This window comes from Hemibagrus wyckioides, linkage group LG10 (assembly GCF_019097595.1).
Source record: "Hemibagrus wyckioides isolate EC202008001 linkage group LG10, SWU_Hwy_1.0, whole genome shotgun sequence".
In the NCBI taxonomy this organism is placed as follows: Eukaryota; Metazoa; Chordata; class Actinopteri; order Siluriformes; family Bagridae; genus Hemibagrus; species Hemibagrus wyckioides.
In genome coordinates, this window is record NC_080719.1 from 7,959,614 (window position 1) to 7,979,023 (window position 19,410).

General features: G+C 42.7%; 1 protein-coding gene across 3 annotated transcripts; it reads right to left on the reverse strand.

The window, feature by feature from the left end:
* Positions 1 to 6,914: 6,914 nt before the first annotated feature.
* irf2bp2b (interferon regulatory factor 2 binding protein 2b) lies at positions 6,915 to 10,351 on the reverse strand. 3 transcript variants are annotated; one of them, XM_058401536.1, is made up of 3 exons: positions 10,047 to 10,351; positions 8,623 to 9,777; positions 6,915 to 8,196 (listed from the first exon to the last, which is right to left on the reverse strand). In XM_058401536.1, exons 2-3 carry the CDS (start codon positions 9,392 to 9,394, stop codon positions 7,412 to 7,414), a joined length of 1,557 nt encoding a protein of 518 aa, XP_058257519.1. In that variant the 5' UTR covers positions 9,395 to 9,777; positions 10,047 to 10,351; the 3' UTR covers positions 6,915 to 7,411. The 3 variants fall into 3 exon arrangements, with proteins under 3 accessions (XP_058257519.1, XP_058257517.1, XP_058257516.1); XM_058401534.1 differs by having other exon boundaries at positions 8,623 to 9,840; XM_058401533.1 differs by having other exon boundaries at positions 8,623 to 10,351.
* Between the last annotated feature and the right edge of the window lie 9,059 nt (positions 10,352 to 19,410).

The following is a 19,410-nucleotide window of genomic DNA, read 5'->3' on the forward strand; positions in this document are numbered from 1 at the left end:
AACGGGTTCTTATGTCTGCCAGTCTGAGATTGCAAAAAGAGAAATCAATCAAACAACGGTCACACGTTTCACAGCAAACGGATCAAACTGTGCCGAGCTGACCTTCACGAGTGAGGCCTGTTTCTCAGAAGTGAGCGTGTAAGTGGTTGTGAAGGCCGGAGGAAACAAGGTCCCTTCCCCGCCTGGGATAACAAGGGTGCTGGGCTTCATCTGTGTCCTATTAAACTGAACATTTGGATCCCCGTGAGATCAAAGATGGAGCCTGTGGGGTCCGGACAGAGAGATAGATATGAAGGCTTCAATTGAGATCAGCTGTTGCATGCCTATTGCACTAGCTAGAGAGAAAGAGAGAGAGAGAGATTGCACAGTTTTTGAAATATATATGAAGATGATCCCATAGACCTGCAGGGCATGAATGAATGTTGAATACAAACAGAGAAAACCCAGCCTTTCTTCTTGAAAGACTAGAAACTCATCCCTAAAAATCGATAGTTAAGAGCTCTGGTTAGAGATAAGACACTATAATAAGACACAGGGGCATAACTGCATCGCTGTCTTCAATAAACTGTCTCTTTTATGGTAGTAAATTTCTAAAGGCTACTTTTGCACATAAAGGACAAAAGGTAATTCAAACCAGATGCAACTGTGTTTTAATTAAAGGTTTCTTTATAGGACAGTTTGGCCAAGGGCTCAATCTGACCAGGACTCTCAAGGAGGAACAATGCCACTAATGTTAGAAACCTCATGACTCCAACCAAAATAGCACTAACCATAAATCCCGTTCTGCATTCCTTTCTTTTTTTTGGTTTTAGAAAAAGCCCTTGTCCTTGTTCCCAATCAGCAGTGACCTGCTTTTGCCTTTATGTTACAGCTTTCCATTAGCCTACTGCCTGTTGGAGAGAAAGGGAGCAAAACAGAGAACTAAAGAAAGACTAATGACAGGGGAGTGAAAATAGATAGTCACCTAAATAAGGTGTCATGCAGAGTTATATATAGAGAGCTCTGCTGCGAGTGAGAAAGTGCAAAAGTGAGAAAAAAGGGAGCGCGCGAGAGAGAGAGAGGGAGAGAGAGAGAGAGAGAGAGAGAGAGAGAGAAAGAGAGAGAAAGCAATTCTCTTTCTTTATAGACTCGTAGAATTAACGTCTTAATCAGTCCTGAATTATCATCTTAATCAGCCTCCAGCCCATCCCTCTGTCTCTTGCTTTCTTTCTCACCAAAAGCTGATTACATTCATTCTCCATTCCAACTCATTTGACATGTATACAGCCTCCCCCATCCACGTTCTTAATCTCTTTTCCCCTCTGGCTTCACCTGACATGTATTCATGTCACACATGTGCGCTCACAGCACAACACACCTTTGGCCTAGAGGCCTTGCAATACTGCTACAATGGTGTGTTTCACCTTCTGTAAAGCAGAAACACGCCTTGTATTTGTATTCTTCTTTTAATGAAACAGTGTTTGAACCCTTTTGAACCTAGCTAGTGGTTCACTGAAAGGGTTGAGCTTGATAAGATTGTGCTGAACGCCTATTCACCCTTCTCAGCTTAAGCATATGCCTTGAGCCTCTCCATATGGACAGTGGACTTTGCCTCCATAACAACCCATTTATATCACAGGCAGCTGCCTTTGTTGACCAATGTCCAGAGGCTATTCCATGCCTGGCTTGGAGTTTGTGTTCTTACCGAGTGATCAGCAAGGTCAAAAGTCGAGTGGTTGTGTCAATAGGCCTTGTGTGAAATGGTAAAACGAGCTAGAAAATTGGGTTTCGAGACATCCAAAGCTAATTAATTCACTCGCTTCCCTTTCACTAACAATGGAGTGCCATTGTGTGGCTTAAAATAACATGAATTTGTTTTGAGTCCACCGGTTAAAGATCTCTCTAAAGAAAGACTTGATCGTTCAGTAGCAATTCTTTCGAGGTCTTTATAAAGGTCTACATATGAGAAGAGGGCTCCATTTTGAGAGACTGATTTCCACAGCAGGCGCAGAAACGTGGTAAGTGGCATGAAAGCCAATTTATAAACAACAAATAAAGTTCAGTCTTGAAACTGCTCTTAAAAGATCAGGAAGATCAAGTCATTTGATGAAAACAGAAATGCATGAGAATTTTAGACAGCCTCCATGTTTTTATTTTTCCTTTTAAAAAGATCTGAAGATGTAATTAAAAAATGTATGTTTAATAGTTCTATTTTAATAGACCGACGTAGGCAGATGGGTCAAAACATGGAAATGGCTGTGACATCCAATTTATAAAGCGACGTATCAAAAAATATCAATCCTGAATCAGTTCCTAAAAAAATTACAAGTCGATTTGATCCTGAGTGTCGATAGCTATGCTTAATTTTCAACCACTTCAAACCACACCTTGTCTTGTCCTGCCGATTTAAAAAGCAAATCTTATGAGGGAAAAATCTGAAAAACAAAGCAATGAAAAAGCCTAGGCAGGAAAAGCACTCCAAGCAAATAGTAAGAAAGTGGGATAGTTTGTGAGTTTGTTCATGCCAAAGCTGACCATTTACAGAGGCTTCAAACTGCCAAACCACCACACCCATGGCGGCACAGAAAAGAGGCAGCCAGAGTGCAAAGGACCGCTCTGCTTTTGAAAAACACAAGAGATTGTGCAACAGTTGTCAAACAGAACCCACAGAAAGGCCTGTTACACATTAACAAATGAGGTCAAGAAGCAGTTCCTCTGCTCCCCCCTCCCACCCACATCTTCCCTTCTCTTCTCTCATACTTGATCCTTTGGTCTGTGCTTCCTCCCACCCATTCCTCCCCCATGTAGCAAAAACTCGTGCTGGGTGGGATATTTCATTACAAAGCATTCATTTTACACATCTAAGAAAGACCCTGTAAGTCCCCACTCGCAGTATGATGGAAAGCCCTGCGCCACGTGCACCAGAAAACCCCATCATAAAAGCCTTTCAAAAAAAAAAAAAAAAAGCACTCATACAAAGAGTCAGAAAGGATGCAAGGGATCCACTTTGAAGAGCAAATCTCTAAAATCAGGCTTCCTGAAATGGGAGACTGTTTTCAAAATTACTTCCAGAGAAATGAGACTGGATTTAAAATTGTTCACGGGGAAGAATTTCACCGCTGAGTCCAAAAAAAAAAAAACTTAGCCCATATTCTGAAGTATGGGGAGGTTTTTTTTTTTTCTTCTTCTTCTTCTATTTTTTGAAAATGATTAATTAGGACTTTTATCCCAAAGACAGCTCACAGGGGAACATGGGGAAGTGAGCATGGAACTGTGTCAATTTGGTGTGAAGAAGAAGAAGAAGAAGAAGAAGAAGAAGAAGAAGAAGAAGAAAAAAAAAAAGGACAACCACCATAACCATGATTACATGGGCTGGGAGATGTGTGACTAAAAAGAACATTTTATGAAGAAGAAACTCAACACTTGAAGGGAAGCTCTAGTTAATTATGTATTGTTTTTCCCTCTGGACTTTTTGTTAAGAAGTTCACTTCAGCTTGTGTCTATTTCACATCTGATTTTTTTTTTTTTTTTATCATCGGCTTTGACTAGGACTTAGAACTCTTTCAAGCTGATTTATTTATTTGCAAAGACATTTATTTCTTATGTCTTTGTTTCAGCCATCCAAACTCTTAACAGTTACTCTCCAGAACAACACACACACACACCACATGATGATAAAGGCTCTTTTTTATCTCAGTACCTTAAACCTTTCGAGTATATACTTTAATTCCTTACTCTATCCATTTATAAATCATATTATAATCCCTTTACTCTTAAAACACTGATTATCGCAGATTTGCCCAAATCCAACATCACTTCTGTTTGACACTAATAAAGGGCCATTCCCCGAGCCTGGTTCCCCCACGTCTGCTAACTGACGTGGCACCTCCATATTCCCTCCTGTGTTTACCCATGCAACAGGTAACCAGGCAACGGAGGCCCCCTTTTACGACACACACCAGCTTGGCGAGGGTGTGATCTCTATATTTGGTGCGACATAAAAACCTTTCCTCCAGATAAAGGCTTCCAGTCAACAGGATGCATGTTCCTTTCTTGGTGCTGCCGTGTCTGTGATTGATGGCAGGAGGGCTTCGCCTGTTTTCTGTCTAATTATAGTCAGTGCAACTGCTGGATATGTCTGCCCCCCACTCCCCCCACTGTTTGCCTCTTACCCCAGCCCTCTGCCTGTCTCCCATTCCTTCCTCGCTACCTTTTACATTCCCTGCTTTCTTTTTTCCCCTTGGAATAGCAAAGGCTCTGGAATGTGAGCTGGGCTGTTTGCCCTGCAACTCCCCCCACCCCTTCAGTTCCCCCCCTTTTAGCCCCTCCTGTCTGTGTATGTGTGTGTGCATGTGTGCATATGTGTGTGTGCTGCTGCATAAAGCAGACAGTAAGACCCTTACAGGATTTCCACAGATCCCCAAGGCAGACTAGCTTAAAAGTGCTGACGTGGCAAACACACATCTCTGGCTTGTCCAGGCCATGCAGGCCCACGGCGTACTTGTTGACCTTCGGAGTTGGGTTTGAATCTGAAACCTCCAATCGGAGCAGTCTGTTCCAAACCCAAAGCGAAACAGTCTCTCAGACCACCCCTACATGCTTGAACAGAAAAATGTCTGAAGTACACGTCAGGGCTTACTCACAGCTGCACATAGTCTACAACAACAGCAGTGCACTTCAAACACAGATCAGGTTTTTGAACATTAGTAAATTAACGTGCATGCACACTCAGATATAGGGGCACTAAACTGTAGCTGCTCTTGCTGCCTTCAGTATGTCTCCTCTACCTAGAAATGTCATGTAGTGAACGTTTCAAGCTTTGAAATGAATTCCACCTTAAAACGTTTCTTAAAGATATTCTATTTCCATATTTCTGGGTAGAAGTGTTATATTAAGTACACAGTATATACCACTGAGGGTTCCACCTCATCGACACAGAACTAAGTGTTATACACTATTAATATAAAACAGATTGATTTTTATTACCTGACAGTTAAATGTGGGGTTACAGGCATGTCACTATAATAATAATATATAGTCTAATGACTATGACGGCTAATCACAACATCTAATATGTATGATCATAATAGCACTAATGTAAGTATTAGGGCAGTAAATAATTTGTTTATGACTGTGAATTGAATCCAAATGTCCTGTTTTAGAAATACGAGTTTGCAATAAAAGCAGGACGCGTTGATGTCAACCTGTTTTGACTGAAGCTTTACATCTGTGACAGGGGGAAAGAGAGGAAAAGTCACAGCCTATAAAGCCTGATGGCTCAAAAAACAACAGCAAAAAAAATGCACGCGCCTATGCAATTGTATATAAAGAAATGAAAGGAAAAAAAATACAAGGGCCGTTTTTTCCCGCTCTACAAATTTTCTATATATATATATATATTATTTAGACTCGACACTAAACGGATAGGGGTGGGACGGCTGTGTAAACAAAACACTTTCACGTCGAGTTTCGGTGTGACGGAAGAACATAAACAAGTCTGACAACACACGAGCACGAGCGCGGACGCGCACACGTCACCGCCCGGTCAGCTCAGAACGCGCGCGGGTGTGAACAGTGCGCGCGGTGCACGTCGGGAAGTGGCAGTCTGGCCATGTTCACTAAATACTAAAAACATTAGTGAAATATTATTCATAGTATCAAAGATGTCTGTGTATTTATAACTGATTTAATTAAACGGAAGAATGTAATACGTACAGCACGGATTTTGGAAGTGGTTTTGCTGTTTGTTTTATTTTAAAACATTACTGTAAATTCTTTTCCTTCAAATGAACAAGACAAGATTTGGAAAATAAGCTCTGTAGTCTGTTCATTTATAAGTATTAAGACTGTATTTGTCATTAATATGATGTACTTTAATACGGGTATTATAACCTGAATAAGTCATATAGGTATTATAATTATTATTTATGGATCCTTTTTAGGATATGTGAATGCCAGAAGAAAACAAGAAGAAGGTAGTTACCAGGCTGGGTTATGAAAGGGTTAAGTGCAGTCTTGCTGCTCCGCTGAATGGCAAGTGCATGTGAATTCTGGGCGGAACAGAGGCCTCCATTCACTTCTGTAAGCTTAGTGTGTGCAATCAGCCTTAACAGTAGCAGGCGTGTTGGCCTCCAAGGAGCCCCAGACTGAGGAGACGGAGGACGGTGACTCAGGAATTCCACCGTAGGGGGCGAAAACCACGTGGTCAGGGAACATTTCATTAGGGCTCAAAACTATGGTGCGGGGCCACACTCTCCTAACGTGGCTAAAATTGTTCAGAAGTCAAATAACTGCTCCAGACTTGGTCAAGAAGCAGCTTCGGACTTGACCTTCTCATTTACTCACTCCTAGCAGTAGACTCCAGGTTTGTATACACAAGCTAGAAACTTAAACATTAAATGGACGAGAATTATTAAAAAGTTCAAACAAAATCCCCGACATTTACTGAACGTTAGAGATGTCATGTCTATGGCATGGTGATATTGTTGAGGTTTGGTTTACCGAAAAAGGCCAAAGGAAAGAGTGTTTACGAGCCCCGAACATATGGCAAGTGGGAGTAAAAATAGACATCTAGAGGGTCAGATTGCATGCCGCATTAAGGTACTCCACACGAGTTAAAAAAAAAAAAATGTTAAATACAATTCACAACCAGATAACACAGTCTGAAAATATCCGGTCTTACCAACTGAGGTATTCTTGAGAAGTTAATTAGTTAATAAGGCCCATATTAAAGCACTGGATTGTCAGCACATACACAGCAAGTAATATCACGTTTCTCCCTTTGTCTCATCTGCTCTTCTTTTCTCTCAATCCCCCCCCCCCAGTCCCATTTTCTTTGCACGGGTTGTTGCATCATCCCTCTACAGTGTGATTCACGGGAGGAAGAGACTGCCTCAAAAATAATGGACAAGAAGCAGAGCATGGACACTTTAGGCTGTTATTACAAGGTCAAAAATTGTATTTGGCAATTTTAAACAAGTGCATACAAGTTACATCTAGAAGCATTTCAGTTTGCCAAGTGCTCATAGAGTAGTTTTAGTCACATTCTATGTTTAAACATGGACTGCCACCAGTTCTAATAGTACACTGATAATTGGCGTTGAACAACAACTGAAAAAGGGAGGGGGGGGGGGGGTGAAAGTAGTCTGTTAGAATGTGTACATACCTTTTCATCTTCAAAAAATATAGAAACAATGTATTCAAAAAAGGGAAAATCAAAAAAATTTATACAGCCATGTTTATGAAGTGTACACTTCCCTTGAGTCCATATGTACATGTCCGATAATTTCTGTTTGGATGGTATGCAATTTGATTTATTTATAGTCATCTGAAATTGTGTATGTGTGTGTGTGCCATTTGTTGTTTTTGAATGTTTTGCAAGAAAAAACAAACGTAACAAAAAAAAAGAGGAAAACAGAATAGTCTGGAAAAATCAAGGGTCTCTCTCCTTTTTTACTTTCACGTCTCCAGCCAAGATGGTCGCTATTTCCCCCTGCATGAATGCCCAGGGCACGTTGGAGCCCACCAGTGGGCATTTCTCACCGCTGGGGCAGTACACTTCACCCGTGGCACCCTGCTGTTTGATGCTCTCACGTGAGCAGGGGAAGCAGAACTTGTGTGACGGCACTGATGGGCACTGCACGAAATGTGTGTCCTCAAGCCGCTCGTGACACAAGGTGCAGCACAGGGGAACGCTGCCAGGAGGCACCGACGAGTCCGGAATGCTCTGTGGGTGACCACCCTGAGGGTCTACTACACCTGGGACATGGCTGGCACCTGTGCCCGCAGCAGCCGTGCCTGCCACCCCTGGGCCCATCACGTCCCTTTGGGTGAGCCGCCGTTGGCCGGCTGAGGAAGGAGAGAGCGGGCTGCCGCTGTTCCTCCTTGCTGTAGTGGAGTGCACCTGGTTGGCGTCTTTAGGCGAGCCGGTGCCCGCGCTGCCTGCGTTGTCCGCTGCCTGGATGAGGGCAGCCATGGGAGACTGGCCGTTCTGCACAGCCAAAGCAGCCTCAGGCGGTGTGGTGCGTGGGTGTGGAGAGATGGTGGAAGGAGGTCCAGTGGTATAGCCTGGCAGAGCTGCAGAAGGCAGCTTTGGCACTTCAGATGTGCAGGAAGACCAAGGCAACCCGTCGCCGTTCAGCTTTGTGCCTGCACCCTCACCCTCGGGCTCCGGGGAGGCTTTCCTCTTCATGCTGCTTCGAGGTTGCTTGCCTCGATCTGTAAAGGGAGGGGGAGGATTGGAAGGGTTGGGGTGGGGAAGTGGTTTAAACAGTTAGAAAGGAAGGAAAAAACAGACATTAGGCAAAAAATGGAGTCCTTTCATTCTTCAAAAACTCTAAGCATGACCTGTTGTTGGCACTGTTTGACAATTTCTTTGACGCACAAAAACAGCCATGCCATATAAAGACAGCAAGAGACAAATGTGCACTGAACTTTCCAAATCAGAAGTCATTTCCAAGCAATTCTTTTCACATGATTTTTTAATACAAATGGTAATATAACAAGCCTAAATGTGTATTTTTCAGAGTTCAGAGCTAATTTAATCGATTACTTTCACATAAACTTGTGTAGTATTGAGTGAAGAGTGAATCTGAAGTGCTTAGGTGAAAAATGTTGATTTTTAAACAATGCCTATATTTGTACCTGTTTTTGAAGAAGCTGAAGTCTCGTAGCCCATCCGATGCTGCATGGCGTGCTCCTTTTTGAACCTGCCGTCCAGAGTATGCAGGGCCATAAGGTCGCGGACCGTCTTGCCTTTGCCCATCCAGTCGTCGCGCTTGTGACTCTCGCCCAGGTCAGACACGCTATCCGGTCGGTGTTTGTCCTTCGCGTCGTCCGACCGCTTCCCGTGATCGACCGTTAACGCGCCCGGGATCCCCATGGGAGGTGGCCGTCCGTTGAGCGCGTTCCCAGGCAGAGACCCGTTAGCGGTCACCAAAGGCACGAGGCTCGGTGGGACCGCGCTCGCCCTGCGTGGATTGGGGCTCTGGCGGTTCAGCTCCGGTGGCTCGTCTGGTTTGGGGAATCCATTCGGAACGGGGAGGCCGTTCGCCTGCCTGGCACCGGGCTGATACTCGGGCCCGAGGCGAGGCGGTCTGTCCGAAGAGAGGGAGTAGCGGTCCAGGGTCTGCGGCGGCGGCGCCCGCGAGCCACCGTCTCCAGCCGCGTGGTTCACAGACTGAATGTCCTTGGCCGACTTGCCTGCTCCAGGCGACCTGCCTTCCTGGAAGCCGTGAGCCCTCTTCAGCTGCCGCGCGGTCTCGATCACAAACTCGATGCGATCAGCGCCCTCGTAGTTTACGCACCCCCTGCACACTGGCTCCGTGAAATCCCAAATCATCGCCCACGGCATGCGGGGCAAGTCGCACAGATAGCACGACTGCCTGCGCGAGGCAGCAACCGCCGCGGAGGACATGACTTTGGGGAAGGAAGAAGAAAAGAACGAATATGACTAATTCTCCAAACACCCGTCTGTTGTTTTGTTTTTTTAGTTCTGTTAACGGGGGAAAAAAATGCAGAAAAAATCGTTGTAGTTTCCCGCACCAGTCCGTCGGCGACAAAAACAGCGAAGTTTACACTCCGAAGTTCATGGCAGTGCGTGCTTTACTACAGCGCGCCTCTATCTATCTCGCGCACTACTACTCAGCCAGCCAGCTCTGTGTGGCGCGATGACGTCACTAAAGTTCAGCTTCCAGCGTTTCAGCTCCGATTCTATTTACTTCGATTCTTCGACAACCGCCTCCTGCGCATGCGCCGCGTTTCCCCCTCGCCCTCGGCGCTCCAGCTGGGCTGTTGGATCTGAAACCACATTTGTTTCCAACGTCTAGATGTGTTTTCTCAGTACTATTTGCCTTCTTATTTCTGTTGATTCACAGGAACGTAATATTTACACTACAAAGAGGAAGTCAGAGCATCTATTTTTCAGCAGCGTGCAATAGTACACTACTATAAAAGAAAAAATCTAAATAATATCATCATATATTTTAATGAATGAGACTACAAAACAATGCCACTTTTCCATAGCGTACACAAAGGAGAACAAATCTAAACGTGCGTTTTATACTTACATTAGATCTTACAGGCTGTAGTAAAATATTGTCAAAATCATCACTAAACCGTTTTGCGCATTGTTATGCAATCCACACATCTTGGCTTGGATCGTGCAAACGACAGCGCTGTTAAAACTTGCACCACTGACCCGTAAGCCAAAAATATTGCCTAGAGCGCCAGCCCATAATTCCGCATTCCGGTCGCCCTGGCAACGCGGGTGACCGACTTTATGTCTGAGCTGCAGCGCACATTTTAAGTGCGGTAATATTTAACTCCTCGCTTTAATATACACACAAGCTGTTAGATCATGTAAACCACCGTGCACCAAACAGACAATTAGCAGTGTGTCATTTCTGATGTATTTTGGTTATGATCGCATAAAACCTCCCCTTCCTTCTTGAGGGGATGCATGCTCTGTTGCCAGATTGGGGTTTTGTGCACCTTTTTTTCTAAAAAATAAATAAACAAACTCCAGGTCTGTGTATCAGACAGCAGTACTTAAATTGTATACTCGGTCATTATAAATGATATAATTTAGTTCAAATATAAACGTCATGGACACTTAATCCGCGCACTGAACCGAAAACCTGGCAACCCTGAGAGCATGTGACAGCAACGTGGGTAATGCATTTAGCTTCAGGGAAGTGGACTTTGTTCAGACTTGAAGCTGATCAGATTGACTCATGTAGACCAAGCCCATGTGATTCAGCAAAGCTACCACTGGCACGCATTCAGGTTTAGCACAAAGTGGAAAGCCCCATGTCAAAGACAAGTCTAACCATGTGCGCTTCCTTATTGTTGTTTTTATGAGCACCCAGGCGTGAATCATAGCTTTAACCAGCCCCAGACACATAGTTTCTAATGGGAACAGATATGTGACGGGTGAGCCATAAAGCGTCCGGTTTGAGGAATCACTTTGATTTGAGTAAAGGATTATTAAATGCCATTTAAAAGGAAAAAAGAAACTTCTTTAGATGAATGATGACGGCTAAAGCTTTTGTAGCCAATTGACAAAGAGCTTTTCCTTTTACCCTCACTAACTCTTACTCACTCAGAATGCTGAACAAAGCAAACAAGAAACAATTTAAGAACCAGTTCCATCAATTAAAATTTATTTTATTAATTTAATAAGGTTTAGTCAGATTAATAAATTCTGTCCTCGGCTGAGTGAGTACTTCGGTGCAATGGTGCAGTGCTTCACATATCCAGGGTCTCTGGCTTGAACCGGAGTTCACAAAACTTTAAGTTTAACATGTTGTCCCTGTGTCTGTGTGGGTTTCCTCACCCATGTCCCCAAAACATGCCAGCTATGCAAAAGTGCATGGTGTTCTATCAGGGGATGTGTTTCTGGAATTGGCACCAAATCCACCGCAACCCTGACCAGAATAAAGCTGTGAATGAATATAGTAATCCTTCGCTAGCTACAGCTGTCTAGCAAATCCCATCGGATGGGATAAAGCCAAAGGTGACAGCTATTTTTGACTATATTTGATGCCATATTTGCTGTACCAACTTTCTACTCATGGTGACTCCATCACCGTGTCAAAACGTCTTGAAATGTTTTCTTAAAATGTTTTGAGATGAAACAAGGGAACCTTCAATCGAAATAGAATAGTCTAGTTCATTTAAAGCACTTGTAACAATTTGAGTGAACAGCTTAGGGTTTTACATTGATATTGATATATATTTCAGATGTTTTTAGTTTTTCACCATTTTTCACATGACTCTTTATTCCCAAAATTCTAACAATTACCCAGACAACCCAGGAAGCTATACTTACTAAAATTTTTCCCATTGTCTCCCAATTTGGTTATTTTCCAAATCCCAGCTACTCAGGAGTGGTGATGCAAGTGCTTCCTTGTATAACATGTAAAACCAGCCACCTGTTGTGTCAAGTCAAGTCAAGATTGACTGCATCATCATGATTTGAGCTCACAGTCCTCCAATGTGGCAGCACTGGAGAGCCCATGTATATATTTGTTTTAATGTTTACATAGGATTTCATTAGTTAAATTGTATTAGACGTGAGTCAACTTGCTCATCACTCACTTAAGTAAAAGGGAAACAATAGATTGTCTGATGGATGGATGGACAGATGGATGGATAGATAGAGATGTGTTTATGTAAAGATTCCATATGATATTCAGTACTTGTGAAGCGCCAAGACATTTTTTTGCTACATCAATACTTTTTTTGGAGTTGATACTTTGTGTAATTACACTGTAATTTTAGTCGCATTAGTCATATTAGTAATTTTAGCAATTTTCCTACACACGTGAGGGAGATGGTGTAATTTCTGAATTGCAGGTGGTGCACATACCTCAGCATGACGCGTGCAGTTCAGGTCTCAGTGACAACCTTGTTTGCTATTTGGGAAGACGTAACATGGCCTCGTAAAAATTTGCAATTTGAACCTGTCAGTGTTGCAAGAAAGCGCACGTTGTTGGTATTGCTTTATTTAATCTACTCATGATCCATGTAATCAACAGTTCAGCTCATGATTTTCCTGACATGATTAATCAATGTTAGGCTACCTTTTGTATTGCACAATGAACTGCAGTCAGCCAATGACTAGGAACTTGTCTAAAGCTGTAAAAACTGGAATGTTCCAAACATTCATTTAACCGTGAATGATGTTGAAGCGTCTTCGCAATTAGCAGATGAGCTACGGTCTTGGGATGCAATTGTGACATGTTTTGTCAGCATTAGCTGGATACCTGGGTGCTAGTCTGGGATGGTTTTTGTCTTGTTTTTGCTGTCACCTTCTATAAAAGCTTTGGCTAATTGGTCATAAGCTGAATTGTTAGCTGCAGTCTTAGCTAGGTTATGCTCAGCATCGGCTTGTTTCCCAGCAGCCTAGCAACATTGTGCACATGACTTTCTTGAACATTTAGTTTATTGTGTGTGGGTGTGTGTGTTTGCCGCATTTACAAGCTACACCTAAAAGCAAAAACAGCACACATGACTTCATTTGAATGAGGAAGCGAGATGTTAATCAGACGTCATCAAACAGCTCACCACCAGCTCTTTTCTGGCTACACAGCAATGTGCCACTTTCTCCAGACCTCAGATATTTACCCATGCCATCTCGAAATTACAATATTAATTAACGTTGAAATCGATCAGCATCTAGACATTAATCATATAGAGGAGTTCTATTATCTATTGTCTTGTCAGCTTTTGGTGTTTTATGAGGCAAAGCAGATTTCGCATCGACATTAGTCAGTAATTCGGATCAGATCTGCCTCTTACATAAGCATTTTCGCTGCTCTCATTTCAGCCCCAGCTGACTAAACGAAGCTGCAGCTCTCTGTAGAGTAGAATTACGACATGCAGTTCACTTCCGCCTCAAATGCACTAGTCAGCAGCGACACACACACACACACACACATGGCCACGTCGCTGAACAGTGTGTTCCGTTTCTGTACAGCCGCAGGCAAAACAGTCAAATAAAGCGACAGACTACATGTTTTGCATACTGTACAAAGTACACTCTGCTCACGGCCAACATTTTGTGGCAAATGCCAAGGACTCTTTTTTTGTGAAACAAATATCTGTAGCAGAGATACAAAGAATGCTTTATTGCTATTTGTAAGTAAATACTTTGGAAATTGGGGGTGGAGTACTATCAAGGGTTCAAAAGATCATTACAAGAAAACAGTTAAAAATAGATCAAATTAAAAACAAAAAGATTATTAAGAATGAAGTGAAACTGGATAAACCTCACAATATCAACAATATCAAATATACATATTCAGGAGCTTAAGAACGACAGAAACACTATCACTAATAATAATAATACTATAATGTTATAATACAAAAATAATCTAGGACCGAGTAGTGTGATGCAACCAAGCAGAAAGAGTTCCTGTTACCTCCCTGAAGTTGATTTATTGTTCTATTCCTCTTATGCCACAGCTATTTAAAGAAGCCTACGATTTATTAACGAACAACACGTCACAATGGTCACATTTGATTTTGTGAATTGTCAGCAAAACAAGTTAGTTCCTCTTATGACTTGATGTTTTAACAGCTATTAGCAGTCATTCCCTCAGTAGCCTCGGCTTGTCATCTTACCAGGGAAGAAGAAAGTACAAAGCCCCCTGTCCTGAAGACTCTCATGTGGCAGAAAACCTTCTGACTTTCGACTGAAAGTGCTGACACTGGAGATTCCTTCCATAAATATGAATAAACCATTCCTTATTTGAATCACAGCCAGTACTATGGTGAGAGCTGTGGTTCTGGAAAATGAATCAATGAATCTTCTGACTAATCACATTTAAGAATTTTCACACCATAGTGTCTGTCAATTATATGGTATTATACGTATAATGTTATATATTGTAGCATAGTATAGTATAGAATTAAATCCTGACACAGTTTCCTGACACTCTGCACAGTAAACATGCCACATTAGCCACCGGCATGCACAGTAGCGCACAATGCATACTAGTTCACTATAGTGATTCAAGCACATATTTGCTTACACCCACAATTCTGCTTAGTGAAGTCCTTTATGGTGGCTTTGCCCTAGTATAATGCCATTGAGTCTACAAGGGTAAACCCCTAGTCAGATGGTTAGATACGGCTGCTCAGTAGTGTGGGGACATCCCTAACCCATGACAGATTTGTTTCGAGTAAACTTACCTCAACCATTATGCGTCTCAGTCATGGAAGCTGTTGTTCTATTTATGACTATTTTCACTCTGTTAAAGAACTAGGTACAAGCCAGTCTTGTACACATGAGGAGATTAAGACAGCTCTGGCTGAGACATTACTTCCCTTTCTTTTCTGAAAGAATAAAGTCAGTTCACTTCAAAATATATATATGTGTGTGTATATATATATATATATATATATATATATATATATATATATATATATATATATATGTATATTTTTTTTTTATATATATATATTATATGTAATTATATAGATTTTTTTTTTTTACAAGGGGCGTGGCCGATATTGTAACGGTAAAGGCGATCATCTTGAATTTGCTGATGATTGTTGTTGTACTTGAATGAGCAGCTCGAACGCCCTTCTGTTCCACCAAAAATAAAAACAGGGCACTCCACAAAAAGGAAAAGCAGTGCAGTGGTTTGAATGAACACTTAATTCAAGGTTCCATGCTTTACCATGCGCCGGCCCCCTTAGGAAGCTTCCTGGAATTGTTGGCCAGACAAACAGTTTGCACACACACGGCCCGACGAGCCGCCCGACTATCTGGCTTAGCTGATTCACATGGGAGGAAGTCCACCAGTCCACTACTGGGCAGGGTGGGGTTATAGTGGTGTTAGGAAACGGTCAGGTGATCACAGCCAGTCTGTCTATATCCGCTTCCAAGTATGAATGAAGACCTAACGTTGATTAGTTTAATGCCAGCCACATCCACGTGCTGTTTACTCCACTTCTGTTCACCATATGTTTATTGGATTGTAATGCAGCACCAGATTGCTCCTCCCAGCTGCCTGCTTGCTGCTTACACATGTATCGGTTTTAAAGACCACATTCTGAGGCTTTTTTTTTGAGAGAGAGAGCCTTCCTGGAATAAGATGCAATCTGAAATGAGTAATCTGATCTGAGCAGGCGTAACGTGGGACTACAGGAAGCAGGTATAGCGCCTGCACTGTTTCACTCTTTCTCTTTGCCGACTCGGGACGACTCACGCTGCTTTTTCTTTAATAATTGAACAAATAGCTTTGTAGTGCATGCCTTTGATGTGTTCGAGCCATTTAATTTTTAATGACACACATCTTTAATTAAGAATTCTGAACATGACACACAGCTTTGATGTTCCAGAGGCTGAAAAGCAGCTCGCAAGTTGTCTGAAGTGTCTGCTGCAAATGACTCAACAGCAGTATGGCAACATACAAGCCCATCTATGACATGATGTCATTTTTAGAAGTGATCAAGCAAAAGCTAAACAAACATGCCACACACTCTCCAGCGAGCTGCCAGCGGTGGTGCAGACCCGCGTACGAACATTATATTAAAGAGCTAAGAAGTAAATCTAGACACAGATACGAGTGATGTAATCTTTCGGAGAGCCCTTCTTGCCCAGCATGAGTCACTTTTCTCATCGGCCTACTCCTTCCACCGGAAAGCGTCGCTATGGCAACCACAGCCTTATCAGGATAGCCTGTGTGACTAACCGCTTCCTGTTTACAACATTATGATTGCTTTCCGCGTTCAGCTCTGCAGACCTCCAGCAAAGTAGCACACACACACACACACACAAACACTACTGCTAGAGTGTCAGGCAACAACACCAGGGGTCTTTTCCACAGAGCATAAAAAATAAAGTGCAACATCCTGCTACATACTTAACCATATGAAGCCCTTGTCCAGCTAATGGACCTAGTTTTATTTACTCACTCAAAGCAAAAATCCACAAGGCAGAGTGTGTGATTTAAGGTGATTGGAAAGCATGCGCCACATTTCAGCCTGGCTGGCTCCAGCTGCTGAGTGGGCAAGCACTAAATCGCAGCGTCACCTCCACTCTAGGGCACCGAAGGACAGAGCTGAGTGAAATACTCTTCTCCCAGCGAGCAGCACAGGGAGAATATATGACTATTGGCAGATCACGACACCCTGTAAACAGATCAATGCAGAGAAGAAATGGATGTCGAACCCAAACAGGAGCATCTGGTTTGCAAGAAGAAATCTATGTAGCTGTAGAGTTAGTCTGTGTGTTTCTGTTCGTTGTGATGCATGCAACAAGGTAGTGGTATCGAGCTGCACTAATCAACAGAAAGGTTGAGTTCAAATCATAGGACTGCCTCTTAGCCACTGCTGGGCCTTGAACAAGAACCTTTACCTGTAAATGCGCTAGGTTTGGATTGGACTTGGATACATATTTACATAATAAATACCGAATAAAATTGAAGAAACCTTTCCACATTAAAGCAAAACTAATTAAAATTAGTTTGTTTTGAATTAACGAAACTGAGATGGTGACTAGGATTAAGGCTGAAAAGATTACGTGGGAGAAAGGAAAATCTGACAAACAACCCGATCAGAAGAAGCAACAGTGCTTCTACAGCCAACAGCCATGCAGCCCTGCAAGATGCCTCTCGAGAGGAAGAGACAGGGGATCTTTTGATTATTATCTTGAGGTTATTATTCAACGCAGCATACAACAAAAAAATAAAAAATATTAAAAAAACATCATAATATTGTATAGTAGTAGCAGATTTCCCTTTTATTAGGGGCATGGATGAGCCTGGCATTTTTCAAAACAGTGGCCTCAGAAAAAGACTAGGAGAGGCACACCCAAAAGTCTGGAATAGGCACGCCCAAAAACACCCCCCCAACACACACACACACACACAGAGCATTTAGGAGATGAAAAGAGCCAGATATAAAATGGTGCACTTTGTGGAGGAACGAGCGTTGAATAGCTTTCCACTCGAGACTGAAGAGGAGGAGGTGATGTCACATAAAATCTCTCTCTCTCTCTCTCTCTCTCTCTTTCCCAATCCTCTTTGCAGGCCTGGAAAGGAGAGCGGCAAGCTGCCAAGGCAAAGGCTGCTGGGAAAGGGTGGATGCTGCCAAGCGGGGCCTCAGTCGCCGGCGTCAGAAGCACACATCTTTGTTCTCTGAGACCTGGTGTTCTGCCACGGGCCTCATTTCAGCCTCCGCATTATGGCTGCCCTGGACATGGGCCAGACTACTGAGAGCTCGCTACCTCTCCCACTTTTTTGCTCTCTCTGTTTTTCCATCTCTCTCTCTCTCTCTCTCTCTCTCTCTCTTCTGCTCTCCCTTATTCATCAGGCCATTTACGGCTCGCTGCCAAACATTCTGCTGTTGCCATGGCAGCCTGGAGAGCGGAACGTTGGAGAAGTGCCGCAAAAGCAAGTCTTTCCTGGATCCAGATGTGCCACATCTGCAGGCACTGGAAGAGCAGACAGCAATAGCTAGGAAAAAAAAAAAAATAATAATAATAATAAAAAACATCATCCGTTGCAAAATCCTCTAAGGTCGAAATGAGAAAATGAGAGGATAGGATAGTGTGGGTTTTTTTAGGAAGAGTGTACTGTGGGACTGTAAACACTGTAGTGGGTTTTGCCTTGAGCAACACATTTATTCTAGGATTGTGAGAAGGTTGTTTCCAGCTCCAGTCGGAAGGCAGCTAGCGAGGTAGGCAGCAGGCTCCTTAGATAATGGCTGTCCTATTCATAAACAAGTGCTTTATTTGGGTCAAACGTAATGCATCTTTCTATGAAGCACTCCATCCAAGGCAGCTGTTCCAAATATAAATAAATAAATTGTTTGTCACATTAGCTTGCTAACATATTTGTGCCAGACGTTGCTCACTAGCTTACTTGAAAGCTTGCATGATAATTAGCTTTCAAAAAACTAGCTACTGTATGAACTGTGGTGTAATGTGATGTGAAGAAAAACAGAGGATCTGTTTTCAGGTGAATTCTCAAGTAATAGCGAATAACTAAGTATCAAACACTGTGCAGGCTAATAGTCATCATACACAATAACAATTTCTAGGTAAAATGCTGAGCAGTGAGAAACAGGAACAGCTATTGAGCCAATCGCCTCTAGAATGAAATGCAGCTATAGTAAGTAGTAAGCCTTTTTTCTTATTTTCTTGAAAATATTAAAGGAAAAGTGAAACCGATGATGACTTCGGATTTGAATGTTTCTGACACATAATAATTTTCCCCGACACATAACGCCCTCTCAACTGCAAGCTCAGAGCTTCGGGGAGCAAAATGGTAAAGTCATCAACAAAACCTCAGTTCAACTGCCATTTTTTTCTTCTTTCTTCTCCCCTCCCCTTTCTTTCTCTTTCTTTGTCTCTCGCCCCTCATAACTGCTGTCTCTGAGCTTGATTGTTTCCCCACAGGTTCCCTGCCATCTCAGCTGCTTGCAATACAGGTAACTGACATGAGCAGTTTTCACATGGCCTCCAAAAATAACACAGGCACAGCAACGCTCTCTGTGACGTAACTAAGCCCCAGAGCAAGACCCGGCAAATAATGACAGCTTATGTAACGTCCAGACAGCCCTGTGTCTCTCTCTTTCTGTCTCCTTCTGACATCAAATGCTGCCATGCCATAATTTATTGCAATTCCCTGCTTGTTTAAGAGGATGGACTGTTCAGCAAGAGTCTGTTCAGCAACAGTGAGAGGCTTAAAGATTCTTTTTTAAGATATGAAAACATCACTTGTCTCTGTCCACCATATCAATATTGCATGAGACTCTAAACTCTGAGGATAGGCTCAGTAGGCATGCGCCAGAAATAAATTTTCATCCTGCAATAATTGCCTTCTCTGATCGCCTTCCAGTAATAGCACATTATCAGATACGTGTTATAGCACAGCCATGTGCCAACAATTACAACATTTATCTCTTTACGGTTAC